The sequence below is a fragment of the Bufo bufo genome, chromosome 9 (assembly GCF_905171765.1).
Source record: "Bufo bufo chromosome 9, aBufBuf1.1, whole genome shotgun sequence".
Taxonomy (NCBI): Eukaryota; Metazoa; Chordata; class Amphibia; order Anura; family Bufonidae; genus Bufo; species Bufo bufo.
In genome coordinates, this window is record NC_053397.1 from 84,431,161 (window position 1) to 84,451,241 (window position 20,081).

General features: G+C 43.1%; 1 protein-coding gene across 2 annotated transcripts in view; it reads left to right on the forward strand.

Moving 5' to 3' along the window:
* The window catches only part of FAM102B (family with sequence similarity 102 member B), an 85,032-nt gene extending 72,820 nt beyond the window's left edge, over nt 1–12,212 (forward strand). Inside the window, exons 11-12 of one of the 2 annotated variants that reach the window (XM_040407563.1) lie at nt 6,463–6,532; nt 9,720–9,765. In XM_040407563.1, the coding sequence (XP_040263497.1) occupies nt 6,463–6,532; nt 9,720–9,765 (116 nt within the window). Of the gene's footprint in view, nt 1–6,462; nt 6,533–9,719 lie in introns of both variants that reach the window. The other variant, XM_040407562.1, reaches the window with a different exon arrangement.
* Nucleotides 12,213–20,081: the final 7,869 nt, after the last annotated feature.

The window sequence follows — 20,081 nt, forward strand, 5'->3', positions numbered from 1 at the left end:
AGCATCATACTATAAAGAGTTAACTATACAAGTCTGACTTCATCTTGCATTCTATACATTTGACATCTAGAACCTAAATCAAAGCTAGAGGGATCAATTCTGACATTTCTTACCAATTAAGGACAGACTTCTAGGCGCCCCTTTGAATGTTTCTCACACTCCTAAATTTATGTTATAGATAATAAAATTATATGCTTGTTTTCTCACAGAGATATCTGTGCCTCCTCTGCTATGGACCCAGTTATTAAATCCAAGGGTTCACATACTTTTTCCACCTGCACTGTGAATGTTTACATGGTGTGTTCAATAAAAACATGGTAACATTTAATTCTTTGTGTGTTATTCGTTTAAGCAGACTGTGATTGTCTATTGTGACTTAGATGAAGATCAGATCACATTTATGACCAATTTGTGCAGAAATCCATATAATTCCAAAGGGTTCACATACTTTTTATTGCAACTGTATATAATCAAATCCACTATAACTAAGATATTTAGATAAATGTTTTATACACTTATGAAAAAGCATAACACAATTGGGCTGGAGTGAGCGAGTGTAGTGAGGCTTTCGCTAAGAAGTCTGAAACTAAAGTAGCATAGTTATCTGGCAAAGTGATGGTGTCTTTGAGATTGTAGAGATTCATATAAAAAAGTCTGAATTTTGTATATGTGAGATCCTAGATTTGATTTGTTGGGATTTAAGTTGTCTAAGTTGTGTTTCCCCGAAAATAAGACCTCCCCCGAAAATAAGACCTACTTCCAGTTTTGCCTCTTGCTGTAATATAAGGCATACCCCGAAAATAAGACCCCCCCGATAATAAGGCCTCCCCGATAATAAGGCCCCTCCAGAATATAAGGCGTCTGACTCCTCTGGACCGTAGCGTCGGGCGCCGCCGCGCAGCTCACTGATTGGCCGCAGCACAGCCAGAGCTGTTCAGGCAGTGCGGGGTCTCTTTAAATCAGAGAGCCTGCGCCGCTGCCAGGAGAAGCTGCCGCCTGCTGCTCGCTCTGCCCTGACTGAGTCTGGCTGACTCACAATTAGACAGTGAGTGAGTCGCGCAGGGCAGGAGTCGGGCACATTGTGTGGAATCTGGCTGGCACGGACACACAGGGGTGACTGAGTTGGGGGGAGGGGGGGGTGTCTGATAAAGTGGTGGGGGATGTCTGGTGAAGGTGGGAGGGGGGGAGAGACTAAATAATCCACTGTCCGCTGGCACAGGGGAGGGGGATCACTTAAAATGACACAGGGGGATCAGAGGGTGGAATCAAAATGACACAGGAGGATCAGAAGGGGGTACTAAAATGGTAATCCCCCCCTCTGATTCTCCTGTGCCATTTTGATTCCCCCTTCTGATCCCCCTGTGTCCTGGAAAAATAAGACATCTCTGAAATTAAGACCTAGCGCATATTTGGGAGCAAAAATTTATATAAGACACTGTCTTATTTTCGGGGAAACAGGGTAGCTAACAGTCGTCCAGCTTTATTACCTTGTGCATAATATTTAGATTTTAACCTAAGTAATCCCTTTTCATAGTCCTGTAGTAGCACTGATCTCAGTTTATCCCTCTCTAGCCTTAATTCTTCTGAGATTGGATAAGATGGTTGTTGCTTATTTATTTTAGTTTATTTTAATAAGCAAGCCAAGAATAAAGGCCTTGCGGGCTTGCCAAATTATAAAAGGGTCTGATGCAGAACCCTCATTGAAAAGGAAGTACTCCTGCAGTGACTGTGTGAGCTCCGCGTTATAAATATGGATACTAAATAAAAAGGTATTATTCCTCCACACTGGGGCCATTTGGTGCTGGTATTGGTCTTCTAAAGTAATCATGATGGGGGCATGGTCTGACCCACTGATAAGGCCAATTTTAGAGGATGTGATATGAAAGAGTGGCATGGTCCACCAAAAATAGGTCTATACGGGAATATGACCCATGAAAAGGGGAAAAAAAGGAGTAGTCTCTCTCGTGACTATGTTGTGCATGCCATAGGTCAATGAGGCCCTCAGAGCGGATAAAGGAGGATAGATCACTTGTAGAGCGTCTAGAAGGGTTGGTAGGATCCAAGGAGGGGTCTATTATGGAATTGAAGTCCCCACACAAAATTAGCTTACCCTTTTTAAGTTTATGGACATGTCTCATTACTTTGTGTAGAAAAGATAGCTGACGCTCATTAGGAGTGTAGATGTTGACTAAGGTGTAAACAATATTGTTTATAGAACAAACCATAATAATGTATCTCCCACTCTGATCCACCTTTTGAGAGATGAGTGTAAAGGAGACTGAGTTCTTAATGGCTATGAAGACTCAACTGGCTTTTTTGTAGTAGTGTGAGTGGGTTTTGTTAGGGAACAGATGGTGTTTGATTCAATGAGCATCATTATTTAAGAGATGGGACTCCTGAATGCATAAAACGTCAGCCTCCAGGGTCAATGCCTCCCTCCACACAAATGCCCTTTTTTGAGGGCAGTTCAATCCCTTGACATTCAATGACATTATTTTGATCCACATAATGTAGAGTGGCACCTCTTGATGGAATTGGGGCACTGCCTGAGAGAATCAATATAATGTTTCTTTAAACATTTTAAAAAGGTCAACAGAAAGAAACACAACCAGTGTAAAAACAGAAATAAAGACATAGTGACCAGAATGTTGTTACACGTTTGGTGCTAGGTAGGGCAAAGGTTCTTGCAAGGAAGCCGAGAGTATAGAAGCTTTAAGATGGTCCAGCTCCCATCAAGGAGAGTGAAGAGGCAGCACCTGTGAAAAAAGCACAGCAGGGAAAGCAGTGTTTCTCCGCAAGAGGAGCTTCGAAGGCGACAAAACCTGCAATAAAGGGTTATGAGTATTAGTTAGAGAATTTTTATAAAGCCTCTGTGAAGCTCCTTAGGTCCTGCGGCTTTTTCTGTAGGACACTCGTTTCCATTCTTGTGGAATTGAGGGAAGAGTAGTGGAAGTCCCGGATTCTGGATGAGACAATGGGATTTTCCAGTCCTGGAGTAAGCCTTCCTCAATGGTGTGAACAACATGAAAGTGTCCATCTTTAGATATCAGTAGCTTTAAGGGGAATCCCCAACGATAAGCTATATTGGAATTGCTTAAGGACAATGTAATAGGCAGGAGAGTGCGCCTTTGTCTTAGGGTCATTGCAGACAGGTCGGCGAATATTTTTACTGACTGAAAAAGAGAGGGCAGGGTACCAGCTTTCCTGGCAGCAGACATTATAGCTTCTTTGACATAAAAAAAAGTGGATTCTCGCCAGGGTGTCTCTAGGGGTGTCAGGTCCTAGATGTTTTGGCCCTGGGACTCTGTGAGCCCTGTCTATAATAAGATCATGTTCCGTTAGCTCTGGCAGGAGTTTGCGAAAGAGCCTTTTTATGTAAGCAGACAGGTCTTGGGACAGCAAATCTTCAGGTATGTTGTTTCTACGTGAACAATCTTCAAAGTCCGCCATCTTTCTTTTAATAGCCTCTACCTCCTCCGCAATGTCATTATAGATGTCTATCACTGTGTTCTGAGAAGTGGCGAAATCACCCATTTTTGTCTCCACATGCAAAACTCCTGCATTCTAGCAGATACTGGGTGAATCACTGAGACAATATCTTGCTGTATTGAGGCTTTTAACGCCATTAACATCTGTTTTAGAGTCGCCTCTGTGGGTGGCTTATCTGAGGTAGGGAAGCTAAGGAACGAGTCAGCTTGAGCATCGGAGTTTGGGTAACTCCCTGAGGAGGCAATGACCTGTGAAATATCTGGGTTTTCCAGCCTTGGCTTCTGCTTCTTGAGACTGCTAGACGGAGACGCTGCAGTCTGCTCCTGCTGTGCGCCATGCTGAATGTCCATCCCTGGCATGGCGAAGGCCTGACTTCTTCAGGCATTGGAGGGAGTGAAGGTATGGAGGGCTCCAGGGAAGAGGGGGAGTCCGGTCTCGCTGGCGGGGATAGCGATCCTGGTGATAGTGCAGGGGACATGCTGCGTATAGAGGGGAGAGACGCGGCCTTGCTGTGGGAGTCGGCGTCATCTTTGCTTTTCCTCTTCTCAAAGAAAGACTCCAGGTTTGCGCTGTTGAACCTTGGTAGGGTCCGCTTGTTTTTCCCCATGATGTCAGGGAGAGATTTAGGCGGTGAGACAGTTAGATAGAAGCGTCTGGGCAGAGGTTTTGCTGAGAAGAAGTCGCTGTGGTGCAGGAGCTGCTCACTCACGTGGGTATTACCCTCGGCAGCCAAGCCACGCCCCCTTGTCTGATTTTATTTTTTTATATTGATGACATTCTCAGGATAGGTCATGAATAAAAGATCGGCGGGGGCCCGACTGCCATCACTGAGCCGAACAGCTGTTTGGAGAGAACGCAGCACATTTCACTGTTTACCTGCTGGCCGTCAACATTGCAGCAGGGAGTAAGTGTAATTACAACTCCGCAGTCCCCATTCACTTTAATGGGACAGCTCCGTTCTATAGGAAGGAGCCGTCCCACTGAAGTGAATGGGGACTGCAGAGTTGTAATTACACTTGCTCGACGCATTATGTGATAGGTCATCAATTTTAAAAAGCGGACAACCCCTTTAAAGGAAAAAAGAGAGCACTTCTGCTTTTATTTTTTGCATTTAAAGGGGTTGTGTCACTTCAGCAAGTGGCAATTATCATGTAGAGAAAGTTAGTACAAGGTACAAAGTACAAGGTACTTACTAATGTATTGTGATTGTCCATATTGCCTCCTTTGCTGGCTGGAATAATTTTTCCATCACATTATACACGTCTCGTTTCCATGGTTACGACCTCCCTGCAATCAATCAGCGGCGGCCGTGCTTGCATATTATAGGAAAATGCGCCGGCCTCTCTGGTGGCTGGAACTGTGGGAGCGCACATAGGCTGGTGTTTTTAATTCTGTAATGTGTAAGCAGGGCTACCGGTGCTGAATTGCAGGGTGGTTGTAACCATGGAAACGAGACGTGCATAATATGATGGAAAAATGAATCCAGCTAACAAAGGAGACAATATGGACAGTCACAATAGATTAGCAAGTGTCTTGAATGATCTTTCCCTACATGATAAATGCCATTTACTGAAGTGACATATTTGCAAAGTACACGGGTAGTGTTGAGCGAATTGAAGACAAACTAATTGACTTTGATCCGCATTTCAGGAAAAATTTGACTCGCTGCAAAGCCGAATTTCCCGAGGTTCCCTTTAAATAACATGTACTGTATATTAAACAGGACAAACCTGGCAGTACCGCATATTTGCCCTGAATGTCCGGTTTATTTACCACTTTTTTTTGTTTAAACTTTATTACCCTTTTAAAGTAATGATGTGTAGAAGGGCACTCAACATATGGAGTCACATCGAAACATAGGAATTCGAATATACGGTATACCGATTTATTGAACACAATCTAAAATAGAAAACTGGAATAGTAAAAACAGCAAAAGTAAAACACACAATAAAAGGCGTATCATCAAGGCATAAAATAATACATAAAATGGCAATCAAACGAGCAATATAGTAAAGTTAGGATGGTGGGAAGAGGGAGTTCCAATTAAAATCTCCGATACCACAAAAATGCAGGTCAACGCTATAGGTAGATTAGGGTCCTAAATCTGCAATTGTGGGGACTTTCGATATTTTGTCATTATATATATTCGTATAGTCTTAGGCCGTCTATATTAAAACCATTTTGTGGCGTCCCACATTTTCGAATGGTATTAAAACCGGCACAACAGCAATGTTCGACAAATAAATGATAGGAATCTTTACTTAGCTTTATGTATAGAAGCTAGTTTGCGGCCTTCTGCTGATAAGTGCTGTAGCAGTGGTCATATAATCCGCTGTAAGGTATGGAGATCTTGTATATGGCATTCCACGTGTATCGGACTTGACTTTTGGCGTCCCACGTGTCGTTACTTTCGAACCCGGATTCGATAGTTAACCCAGGCACTGTAGTAATCGAGTCACGCACATTCGATGGATTTTTTTCGGGTGCAGCAAGATTGGATGCTTGCCTCTTCCTTGATCCTGTAGGCGTTCCTCTCCAAGTATTGTGTCTTTCGGGTATTGAAATCCGTATTCTTTAATCTTTTTTCATCTTCCAATAAGCAAAGTCCAGTAAGTGTGGATTATGGTTGTGTCCCCACTATGCAAGTCAATAGATTAAGCACCAAACGCGTTTCGGAGTGTTGGTTTTTAGTGCCACTTTAGGGGAATTTTTATAATGCATTGTATACCTTGTATGCCAATGCATTTTAGCTTATCGCTATAACAGTAACAGGCTGTCTATTAGGCTTTTGTTAGGCCCCAGCTGTCATGGCAATGCATCAGCAGCCTGCAAATGCGTTCACTAGAGACAGAAGGAGCCACCTCCCTCAGTCTAACTATCTAGAAGTCTCTAGTCACTGCCTGATGAGTATACTTGTGTCCTGTACATGTGATTATTGTAAGTATTAATATCATTTTTCTTTTTTCCTTGTAGAGGAAGGTCTAAGGCTGTTTGTAGGTCCTGGAGGGAGCACTGCTCTGGGAAGTCATCACTTACCAAACAGGTAAATGTTATATGACTAACGGTCATTTTATGCAGTCACATGTGAGCCATAATGAGCGCCGATCAACAATTAAACCCAAGTCGATCAACGCTCATTTAAAGAGGCTTTTCGGGAATTAATAAAATAAAATTACTAAAAATACTTAAAGAATACTTTATTATAAATACATTACCAAATACCTTACATTAGTTATAATGGCTTGTTTTGTCAATGGAGCAATCAGCGAAAATAAAATGGCTGCCGCTCTATTAGTACACACAAAACCTGTCCTAATCACACAGCAGGACAAAAGAGCTACAGAGCTGCCTCATCCGCCTCTCCTACTTTTATGATCCTGAATAGTGATGATAAGATCTTGAGCTCAAGATCTGTAGAAATGGTGTCCATGAGGAGACATGAAGGACAGAGACGCGGTGGGGATGTGGTAATGAGCAGTAGCTCTTGTATGCAGTCTCCATTACCACAGCAACACATCTCCACAGTCTGACCTGTCCGTCTTCTCTGTACTTCATGTCACCTCATGAACTCCATTTCTACAGAGAAACATCTGAAGATCGTATCATCAGTATTCAGGATCATAATCCTTGACAAGTAGAGCGGAGGATGAGGCAGCTCTTTAGCTCTATTGTCCCTCTGTGTGATTAGGATGGGTTTTGTGTGTACTAATAAAACGGTGGGCATTTTATTTCCCCTGATTTCTCCCTAAACAAAATGAGCGATTTTTATAATAAGGTATTACGTTTTTTCAATTATTTTATTAATTCCCAGAAAACCCACTGTAGGCTGATGAAAACTGGATGGGGATGAATGATCGTTGATCACTATTCCCCCATGCAATTAAAATCATGGCGGAAGCAGATACCCTGTTTACCTGTGGAGATGTGCTGCTGAAGAGCGGTTTCGGAGGGGGTGGAGATTAGCCAATAGCAGGCCATGACGGGGACAAGCCTCCCTAGTGTCACCCACGATGCTAGGGAGGCTCGTCCCCGTCGCGGCCTGCTATTGGCTACCCCCAGACACCTCACAACCACCCCCTGATGTTTAGATCTGTGCGACGGGGAGATGCAGTGACAGCCATACGGGGAGCAGGAGTGACTCGAGGGCCCGGGAGTGCGTTTAGTGTAACCTATATGAGGGGCCTGGCCATTAGGGGGGGAGGGGTCATTATAGGGGTTGGATAACCCCTTTAATATGTAATAAGTTGCACCAAAACTTTGGAACGAGTTAATACACCCAATAGGTGGTGCAAAGTGAGATAAAATTGTACTAACGTGTTAAGATGAACCAAATTTGTCATACAGCATAACCCCTTGTGATAAATGTAGTGCACCTGTAAACTTGCTTAAGTCTGACCTACTGTATTAAAAAAAATAAAAAATACTCCCTCCAGTTTTTTAAACACCTAAAATTTTAACTTCTAAGTTAGCCATGCACATTAGATTAATATCGAAGCAGTCAACCATCCAATGTGTATGACAGACTGTCCCCCTATGGCAGATATTACAGGAGAGACAGATAAGGCTACTTTCACACTGGCGTTTCTGGGTCCGCTTGTGAGATCCGTTTCAGGGCTCTCACAAGCGGCCCAAAACGGATCAGTTTAGCCCCAGTGCATTCTGAATGGATAAGGATCCGTTCAGAATGCATCAGTTTGCCTCCATTCCGCTCTGGAGGCAGACACCAAAACGCTGCTTGCAGCGTTTTGATGTCCGTCTGATGAAACTGAGCCAAACGGATCCGTCCTGACTTACAATGTAAGTCAATGGGGACGGATCCGTTTTCACTGACACAATATGGTGCAATTGAAAACGGATCCGCCTCCCATTGACTTTCAGTGTAAGTCAAAACGGATCCGTTTGCATTATCATGAATAAAAAAAAAAACTATATATTTTTTTTTGTTCATGGTAATGCAAACAGATCCGTTCTGAACGGATACAAGCGTTTGCATTATAGGTGCGGATCCGTCTGTGCAGATACCAGACGGATCCGCACCTAACGCAGGTGTGAAAGTAGCCTAAGGCAGTTAAATTTCAACATGTCCAGTGCTTTTGTTCTTGGAGAGATAAGCTTAGCTCCTGGAAGAGGTGACTAGCTGTATGAATTCATGTGTATTGGGGGAGTCCGGAGAGATAACTATCGGCTGAATGAGTGTTTAGCTGTATGGGCGGCTTAAAGAGGACCTTTCATCAGCATCAAGTATGTAAACTGAATATACATACATGGAGAGCGGCGCCCAGGGATCACCCTGCACTTACTATTATCCCCGGGCGCCGCTCCGTTCTCCGGTTACAGGCTCCGGTAAAGTCATAGTTAGGCTCCACCCATTTGAGCCTGCCGGCGTCTCTTTCTCCTATGTTGTAGCGCTGGCCAATCGCAGCGCTCAGCTCATAGCATGGCTAAGAGCTGAGCGCTGCGATTGGCCAGCGCTACAGCATAGGAGAAGGAGACCGCGGCAGGCTCAAATGGGTGGAGCCTAACTATGACTTTACCGGAGCCTGTAACCGGAGAACGGAGCGGCGCCCGGGGATAATAGTAAGTGCAGGGGGATCCCTGGGCGCCGCTCTCCATGTATGTATATTCAGTTTACATACTTGATGCTGATGAAAGGTCCTCTTTAAAGGGAACCTGTCATGTGGATATTTGATTATAATCTAACTAATTATATACAATCATTAACTACTAAAAGTACCTTAGATGTATTCACTTACTGGCGTGACAGATGGTTACCTCATAATATACACACAAAGATGCCGCATGCTAATGAGCTGATTTGAGTCCAGCGTTTTTTTAATTCAGAGCTATTGCCACTCCCCTGCCCACCTGCTTCTGATTCATATGGAAAAAAACTGTCAATCAGCAGCAGGTAGGAGGGGAGAGTCAGGAGCTCATGAATATTCAGGACTCATCATTATGAGCTGGAGCTTTTCAATACAAGATGTTGGCAGATTGACTGGGTCAATTAAAGAAAGTGAACCAGCATTTTGCTAAGAGAACCAGTCACTTATTTATGTTGCCCTTAGTTAGGACACCATAAAACTGGTGACAGGTTCCCTTTAAGTCTTATTGAATAAGAGTGCTAACTTTAGAAAATCCTACATGACCCCTTAAACACAAAGGTTAAAAAGTTCTTGTCCATCAAAAAAAAAGTTGTCCACGTCTCACCACCTCCTCTGCATTCTTTTTAGGGGGGTTGGCGCAGGAGCATATGAACAGGTTGTCATCAAACGCTGAGAAGACTGGTTTTGCGGTGGAGTATAACTGTCCAGCCATAAGTGGTTTAATACTTTGAAGACTTTTTAATGGAAAGAATAAACTTATTTTTAGTTTTCCAAATGAAGATGCATGCTGTGCTGCCATAGGCCAAGGATGGTTTCCTCATCATCCCTCCATGAATATGAACATTCATTGTATTCTTGGCAGAGATCAGCCACAAAGAAGTCTCCCCTGAACATGGAATGCCATGGCACTTTAACTGATGTAACCCTGATGAACTGCGACTGACATCCCTCGTATGAGATTAGCTACATAAAGTGGCTGCAAATGTCAGGGTCCTTTCACATGGGTAGATGATTGCCCAGCTGAGCACCAGTCTACGATATAAGTCAGTCTGCACTCTATTTTTATTTCCATTTTCACAGGACAATCATTGGGAGTGGTTTTAATGAATGATCATTCTTGCAATTGTTTGTTCAAACCCCTCCTCACATAATTACATTGTTTTACACAGTGATTTCTATGGTCATGTAAAAGATACGATCCATGACAAAGGGGCATTTTATGGTTCATAGGGTGATTATATAACAACAAAAATAGGTGACCTTGTTAAAGCTTAACTTTTAATCAACACTAGATATAGAATAATAGCCCATAAGTACAATAATAGACAAGAATATGTGCTGTACGAATGTGCCTAAATTACCAGTGCTCAGTAAAAGAGGAACGGTCTTTCAAAGTGGTGCCACCACTGGGGTCTCCATGATTCCAGTCCTGGGTCTCTGACCCTTATCTTACCCTACTTGACCTGGCCTTATACCTGTTAGAGGAGCACCACAATCACCCTATTGAGGGTTATCCCAGTGGATAAATAAAACTCGCCTATCTGGGTATCCCTACCAATTCCCCTATGCAGCCTAGTGACTGCCCAGCTTCGTCAATAGAGGTGGGGGGAGACCCCAGTGTCGGGCCTGTTTGTCCCTACGCGTTTCACTGGCTGTCGCCAGATCATCAGGGGACTATCAATCCAAGCTGAGTCTAAGTAGTAACAGCATCAGACGTATAGTGCAGGATTTGGAAGCCGACACCTCTATTGACGAAGCTGGACAGTCACTAGGCTGCATAGGGAAATTGGTAGGGATACCCAGATAGGTGAGTTTTATTTATACAGACTGTGGGAAGACTGTTCCTCTTTTACTGAGCACTGGTAATTTAGGCACATATTCTTGTATATTATTAAACTTATGGGCTATTATTTTAAATCTAGTGTTGATTAAAAGTTAAGCTTTAACAAGGTCACCCATTTTTGTTGTTATATATTCTGTTGAGGGGGTTGCACAACATTTATTACTTTTGATCCAGTAAGATACGGTTTGTTTTCTTCATAGGGTGATTGCAGGGCTTGTTTACATGGAATGAAAGTTCATGTTAACATCAGTCCAGCTGATCAGTGTCCTGCAAAAGGGGCTTAAGTCTATGCAATGCATTCTCTTTAACTGCTAGCATCAGTTCCACAAAGGAGAGTGTTCTATGGGATATGATGTATTGTAGACACAAGACCAAGAAGGGATATCAGTTTTACATATGGCCCAGTAATGACCGCTAACGAGTAGAGACTAGACAGCAGTGCAGTTCATAGGCAAAGAAGGCAGATATACTGAATGACCATAATAGAACCCACAAGATGCAAAGATGGCTTCGGTAATATTAGGTACAGAGTAATATTGAGATATCCATGAAGACTGGAATATATATATGTATCTTCCTCTGCAGAGGTATTGTATGCAATATGCATACAACACTTTGGAAATCTGCAGGTTGCACATGGAGCTTTAGGTATTTTGCTATCAAGTCTTATTTTCAGGCACTTGCAAAATGTGAGACTTACCAAAGAGATAACTGCTATTATTTTATTTGCACAAAGTCTGACATCAGCATATGGAGGCTGTAGGAATTCCTGGTATGGAGCAGCACATCCTCTGTGTGCTGCCATTCAGACGCAGTCTGGTGCCATGCCCATCTGCTGGTCATGATTTGAGTATATCCCGCAGAATGGTAAGTCCTGATGCATGGACACTAATTCCCAGTACTAAAGAAATCCTGAAATCATCACCGGCAGGTGGGCCCTGAGGACTGGAGTTGAGGAACACTGCGATAGAGCATTGTGTAGGAAAAAAAAACTCTGAATGCTTCCATAGGCCTACAACTGTACCTCTGCCGGAGCTTTGTTATGTCTCTGTACATCACGGAGCCACAGTATGTTTGCATGAGGCCTCAAATGATTGTTCTTAAAATGGGGTAGGCAATTTTCCCTTATCTAGATAATTTTCACCAGCCACTTTGTACCAAGAAGACGTAATCTATGTTCCAACTGATTGGGAGAAGGGTTGATGTGTTGTACAGAGTAATAGTCCGTTACTAAAGCCTTCACAACACAGTGAAATTGCAAAAATGGAAATCCTAATGGTAAGGCCTCATGCACACGGACATTTTTTTTGCGGTCCGCAAAAACGATTTCCGTTGTTCCGTGATCCGTGTCCGTTTTTTCATCCGTGGGTCTTCCTTGATTTTTGGAGGATCCACGGACATGAAAAGTGAAAAAAAAAACTAAGTCAAGTTTGCATTGAAAATGATAGGAAAAACAGACACGGATCACGGACACGGATAACAGACGCGGATGACTATCTTGTGTGCATCCGTGATTTTTTACGGACCCATTGACTTGAATGGGTCCGTGAACCGTTGTCCGTGAAAAAAATAGGACAGGTCATATTTTTTTCACGGACTGGAAAAACGGATCACGGACGCGGAAGCCAAACGGTGCATTTTCCGATTTTTCCACGGACCCATTGAAAGTCAATGGGTCCGCGAAAAAAAGCGGAGAACGGAACAACGGCCGCGGATGCACACAACGGTCGTGTGCATGAGGCCTAAATGGAGTTATGAGGAAATTGATATATCGGTATAGAAATACCTTTATACTACAACCAAGCTTACAAGAACCTAGACTAAAACTATGTATAAAGTGTCAGCCGGTAGATATTTTACCAGGCAGGAACGCTGTTTCAGCCATGATGTTTTGAACCGCCCCCATTTTAGCCATTTTGAGTGCAATAATGCAGAAAGTTAAAAGAAAACGCAGCATTCATAACCATTTCACTTCCAAAGAGATAGGTCTTAGGTTTAGTTAATAGACTTAGGTGCCCCAAAAGGGCATTTGACACATCAAATATTGCATAACCTTTTTTTATATAGATGCTGGAATTACACTGAAAGTGCAGTAATTGTCGCTTCGGACAATCATAGAACCATGTCCAGTGATAGATCTCCTTGCCCTCAGACCATGGAAGCCAGTAGACTGCTATACTCACTTTCTTTTCAGCAAAACTTGCCTATATTTGCCACTATTTCATTAAATGTATACAGAACTTTCCTAGCATATCATGTACAATGTGCATTAATGGAGCTCACTAAGATCTTTTCTAAACCATCCTATATTCTTACAGTTGCCGTCCATTATAACTGTAACTACAAATATCCTTGTGGCATGCTTATCCATTATCAAAGCAAAATATACCGGCAGAATTCATGCTAAAGAGTGTGACATAAACACCATGGTATGTAATCCAAGATGAAAGGAAGAACAGGCGTTCCTGTTGCACATGACACTACATACCGCGTATAGCCACCATGTCAGCACCACGTTTGCTTACCACTTGACTTGCTAATGTTTACACTATATTAGGATGGGGTTTTAGGGACTTTATGGTAAAGATTATCAAAAAGTTTCTTAAATGTTGTATTTGTTAGGTGTACAGTGATTATAGCCTTCTGATGGAAAGCATTAACTATATACACAGAGAAATTACATATTTTGGGGAGAAACGCAACATTTCATTTATGGTGCAATTTTGAATTTGGTTTGTACAATAGTATTTTTATATATATATATATAGTATTTCTTATACTGTACATGTTTATTTTATGTCCCTTTCTCAAAGGTAGGACTGATGTTTGAGGACACTTGATCAGCACCAGTGACTTTGCAGTTAATGTGTTTGACCTACCGCTACTTATTTGTATCTGCTGATGTCCAAAATAAATTAGTATCTGGGATTTATACCTATGATGGACTAGACTGTAGCTGCACAGTTATAAGTCATGGATGGTATGAAGTTTTCGTTGGATTCTAGGAGTTTTGGTTACAGTGCCCTTTTCTGATGGACTCACTTAATCCTTAGAGATACTATTACTTTAATGAAAATTTATTTAGGAATGGTTAGCATGGGTTCACACAATGGGGCAGAACTGTGTAGCAAGATGGTGCTAAAAATGGTCATTGGTAGTGTTGAGCGAACTTCTGTTTTAAGTTCGGCGTCTAAAGTTCGGCTTCCGGTTAGTGGAGAATCCCAATATGGATTCCGAATTCCGTTGTGGTCCGTGGTAGCGGAATTAATAATGGCCATTATTGATTCCGCTACCACGGAATTCGGAATCCATATCGGGATTCTCCGCTAACCGGAAGCCGAACTTTAGATGCCGAACTTAAAACAGAAGTTCGCTCAACACTAGTCATTGGGGATTTAATTAAAGGGGACCTAAACCATGATTGTGCAGCAGCTTTTCTGAGAGTGCACTGCAGGGTAGGGTTTAATTGGCTCAGCTTTTCCAGCATGTGGAGTACAGATCCATCCACAGAAAGTATATGGGCTCTGTACTCCACATGCTGGTAGAGCAGATGAAACATCGATTTTGCAGAGTACTCTGCAGCATGATTGTGGTTTCAGCTTCCCTTTAAAAAGTGGACCTGTCACCTGATCATTGAGACTCTGACCAATCTCGAGAACTGAGGTCTCAAGTTCCACAAGTGACTGGAGCACCAGTTGAGCTTAGGCATTGCCACATACTTCATTCTCTTAGGGGACTGATGGAGATAGCCAGGGAGTGTTCTGCGGTCACCTAGAGAATGAATAGAGCAGTATTATGCAAGCTCCACCAATATTCCAGAAGCTGGTCATTTCACAAACCAGAATTCATATTACTAGATGCTGCTATGAAGCTGGAAATATGTAAAGGGACATTTAAACAAAAACAACCTGGCCAGATTCATACAGTACACATGGTGTAACCCATATAAACAGACTGGAACTGTGACAGTTCAGCTTGTGTCACACAGGCTTTTGAAAAACATAGCATTTTGGGGGGCAAAAAATGTCACCACTAGATGTTTGTTACTGAAAAGGGAACTATTAAATACTGTATTAATTAATAGTTCTAAACTTATGATATCTCTTTGGATGTGATCTCATGACACAAAAGCCATTTAAAAAGTCAAAAGTTTCTTGCCATTGTTTACTTAAAGGTAAGGATGCCAAGTCTGTATTTGTACAAAGAAAACCCACATTAAGAAGAAAAAAAAAGAAAAAAAAAAAATCACACACATGAATATAATTGTGCCTCAAGCTTAAAAAACACAGAAAAGAAAGCATTAAGTTCAAGTTCACACTTCAGTTATTTGGACAGTTATTGTGAGCCAAAACCAGCTGCAGATTTTTCCATTATACCTTATATCTGTGTAGCGTCACTAATGGTTTGGGCTCAAAATAACTGATGTGTGAACTGAGCTCAAGTTGAACAAATTGGTTGTTTTGAATACCAAATTGTGGAGATATTCTCCCCTACAGCAATGGGGTACTTCAGGGGTGAATACCTTTGTAGTACTCTATCTGATTAAACCTGCAGTGTTTTGTTTTCCTTTGTATGAAGCAGACAAAGGGGTTCTGCAGTTATTTTTAACTGATTATCTATCCTCTGGATAGATCATCAGCATCTGTTCGGGACCCCCGCCGATCAGCTGTTTAAGGAAGCAGCGCTGGCAGTAGTGCCGCAGCCTTCTCGCTGTTTACCGCAGGCCCAGTGATGTCACGACTAGTATCAATGGCCTGGGTGGGGCTAAGCTCCATTCACATGAACAGAGCTTAGCCCCGCCCAGGCCAGTGATACTAGTCATGAAGTTGCTGGGCCTTCTCAAACAGCTAATTGGCAGGGGTCCAGAGTGTCAGACCCCCGCCGATCAGATGCTGATGATCTATCCATAGGACAGATCATCAGTTTAAAATAACTGTAGAACCCCTTTAAAGAAACACTGCAGGATTTTTATTTGCCTGTATAGTGCAGGATAGGCCATTATTAAAGAATAATAGGCTCTTGGTGTGCCCACTGTATACCTGCTTTATTTGATGTGTAACATGTGGGTTGGCAGCAAGCAATCTTGATTCCTTCTCTGCTCAGAGATGGTTTTTCTTATGAATCCTACATTTCCCATCATGCCTAGCTTTGTAGAGACAGAGGGGGCAGAGTCTTGCCACACTGAGTTGCTCTCTGTTAGGGCAGCCATTACAGATCAATCACACAAAACGGCTGTCCCCTCACACTGTCTGCTTGGCCTCCTCTGTTCTCTTACATGCAGAAGGCAGGGAGACCGGTGTGAAGCTACATTTCATAGAACTACACTGGAGAGTCAGTACACACAGATAGTATAGACAGGCAGTGTGAGTCGGGAGATTTACTAAACTGCAGCAAATCACTGTATACACTCACCTACTACTATCTGCACTCCTGGTCCTTTACATAGGGAAGACATTATATCTTCAACAGAATACCGTGATAAACAGGAACATGGAGGGAAGGAGGGGGCCTGTGAGCCACAGGAGAAATTTGATGTCAGGGAGAGACAGACCGAGTTCCTGATTACACATTAGAGCAAGGTGACAGCCCCAAGTGCAGCCCCATTAAAATGATCGGGTCCACATCAGATCCGCAAAAAAATAAAATAAATAATGCCACTAGCATTTTTATTCCCCGGTATCGAGATCCATCATAAGGTCTCAATACCGGGGAAAAACGCTTCCGTTTTGTCCCCATTGATTGTCAATGGGGACAAAACGTAACTGAACAGAACGGAATGCTCCAAAATGCATTCCGTTCCATTTGGTTGCGTCCCCATACTGGAGAGCAAACCGCAGCATTCTGTGGTTTTCTTTCCATCATGGGATGCGGCGCAAGACAGATCCGTCATCACCCACAATGCAAGTCAATGGGGACCAATTTGTTTTCTCTGACAATAGAAAACGGATCTGTCCTCTATTGGCTTTCAATGGAGTTCATGACAGATCCGTCTTGGCTATGTTAAAGCTAATACAACCGGATCTGTTCATAACGGATGCAGATGGTTGTATTATCAGTAACAGAAGCGTTCTTGATGAGCCCTGCCAGATCCAGCAAAAACGCTAGTGTGAAAGTAGCCCAATATGCAGATTAGATGTGGACCAACATACGGTCGTGTGCACGAGGCCTTAGGGCGTAACAAATTACAATACTAGAATACTGATGGTGAGTTAGCAATATACCGTATGTAAAATAAAAACCTGTAGTGCTTCTTTAAAAACATTGCATGAAGTTGGAAGACTATGGTAAGTATGATAGGGTATCTACAGAAGTGCATGGGCTTATTATGGTACCATACAACTGTGAGCTTGTACTAAGCTGTAATATGCTGTGTGAACCTATGGGGAAAGAATAACTAAAAGGATGGGTGTGAGTGGTCACCTGTAATATTTAACACATCAGTACTTCTCTACAACAATTATAGTCAAAGGCATCTAAGCTACAAAATGACAGTAGCCATAGCTTATACAGTATATGACCCTGGACATTTCACAAGTGAACAGGCCTATAGAAACCATGTTGAATTTTACTGTGTGACTTAAACATCAGTTTTCTGAAAACTAGTGCAGCGTGCTTTTATTCATCTGCCTTAGAAATATATCACCTCTAAGGCTACTTTCACACTAGCGTTCGGAGCGGATCCGTCTGATGTTTCATCAGACGGATCCGCTCCTATAATGCAGACGTTTGCATCCGTTCAGAACGGATGCGTCTGCATTATAACTTAGAAAATTTTCTAAGTCTGAAAGTAGCCTGAGCGGATCCGTTCAGACTTTACATTAAAAGTCAATGGGGAACGGATCCGCTTGAAGATTGAGCCATATGGTGTCATCTTCAAGCGGATCCGTCCCCATTGACTTCCATTATAAGTCTGGACGGATCCGCTCGCCTCCGCACGGCCAGGCGGACACCCGAACGCTGCAAGCAGCGTTCAGGTGTCCGCTCACTGAGCAGAGCGGAGGCTGAACGCTGGCAGACGGATGCATTCTGAGCGCATCCGCCTCCACTGAGAATGCATTAGAGCTGAACGGCTGCGTTCAGGACCGCTCGTGAGCCCCTTCAAACGGGGCTCACGAGCGGACACCTGAACGCAGGTGTGAAAGTAGCCTAATCTAGTTTTTAGAAATCTCCACACACAGCCATATTCACAAACGCCTTAAAAGGAACTTGTCACCTCCAACAAACATCCTAGGCCGGCAGCAGTACCTGAGAGTACAGGCAGATGAAGCAAAAGCTGTAAAAACGTTCCTTAATCCCCTGCCCGGCGCGCTTCTCTAGTCATGCTTGAAGTCACGGGGGCAGCGACCTGCTTCAAGTCACGGTAACCACGCCGCCCCCTTGCCTGCCCCTTCGCTGTAATTGACCGCTTATGCACGAGAGTTCAGCAAAGCCAGCCGAACTGCCGGCTGTCAGTCACAGCGAAGGGGCAGGGAAGGGGGCGTGGTTACCGTGACTTGAAGCAGGTCGCTGCCCCCGTGACTTCAAGCATGACTAGAGAAGCGCGCCGGCAGGGGATTAAGGAACGTTTTTACAGCTTTTGCTTCATCTGCCTGCAGGAAGAAAATGATAGTTAGAAACATGCTGCTGGCTACTCTCAGGTACTGCTGCCGGCTTGGGATATTTGTTGGAGGGGACAGGTTCCCTTAAAATAAAGTTTAAATTCAACCTGAGCAGAAATACAATTTCTTAGTGTATATTTAAAAATGTGTACATAGAAAATTGCACCATTTACCATGGGAAAAAAGAAACCAGGAAAGAGGACGGTGCTCGTAATCAGCAATACCAGTAACTGGTATTCATAACTGCACCAGTCTTAAGAGGTCCCTTTTATACAATGTTTTTGTATTCTTATTTTCATTGTAAAGTATTTGTAAATGTGAAGTCTTCCTTCTGAATGCAAATAAAGTCTTATCCTCAATGCACTTTGTTTTCTTCTACTTAATTGAATCTGTTTTCCGAGACTTAGGTCATCAGTATCTGATCGGTGGTGGTCGGACACCAGGAACCCCCACCAATCAGCAGTTTGAGAAGGCATTGGCGCTCCTGTGAGCCTCTCAGCCTTCTCTCTGCTCACTAAGCACGGCGCCGTACATTGTATAGTGGCTGTGCTTGGTACCACAGCTCAGCCTCATTCACTCTATGGGGCTGAGCTGTACCTAGACCATGTGACCGATGAACGTGTCATTGCTTTTCCAAGGGAAAGCCGAGTGCGTCGTTGCCTTCTCAAAACAGCTGATCAGCAGGGGTCCCGGGTGTCGGACACCCACCGATCAGATCCAAAGGATAGGTCATCAGAATTTAAGCAAGCAAACACCTATAAACAAGCAACAGCCTTTTTTTTTTTTAAAGAACCTTAATAGATAGTGCCATGTGCAAGCGCAGTCACCTTTCCAGTTGGGCAGTGGCTGCTGTAAATAGACTTTTCCCTGATGGAGTCTCCTCCTGTGTTTGATTATATATGGACCAAAAAATGTGGCTGGGCGATTACACCCCAATTAAATATTGTTTTCGTTTGAACGTGAGTATTGGTGGTTTACACGATCACAGGCCACGTTTTGTTGGCACGACGCCACCAGACTCTGCATAGGAGCAAGCAGCGGTACACAGCCAGGCTGTGAAGTAGCAGTTTGCAGAGCACATTGCAGCTTCAGCTCCTGATTGAAGAGGACTGGTAAACTACAATGCAAGTGGAGTGGGATGTGACGTTCTTGTGTGTAATACAGAGGAATGTCGACAGGAGGCAAAATTGCTACGTGATCCATTCAGTGCATTAGCAGCATAGTAAATGGTAGCGGTCTCAGATCCTGGAGAAATGTAAATGGTGGAGGTCTCCGAGCACTTCCAGAGAAATTTGACTGTTTGACAGCTTCGCAAATGCAATCTTCAAATCTTCAGTTAATGTACTGTATTTGTGTGAGCATTTCACATAGGAGTAATATATGGCTGGCTTTAGGGTTCCATGTACTAAAATGCTATTAAAAACAGGCATAACAGGCATTTATTTGCAACATTACTGCTCATCTTTCTAATGTCAGATTGTCACCAGTAAATGCAAAAATATTTTCTTTATAGATTTGAATTATAATGAAGACGTCTGCTGTTAAACA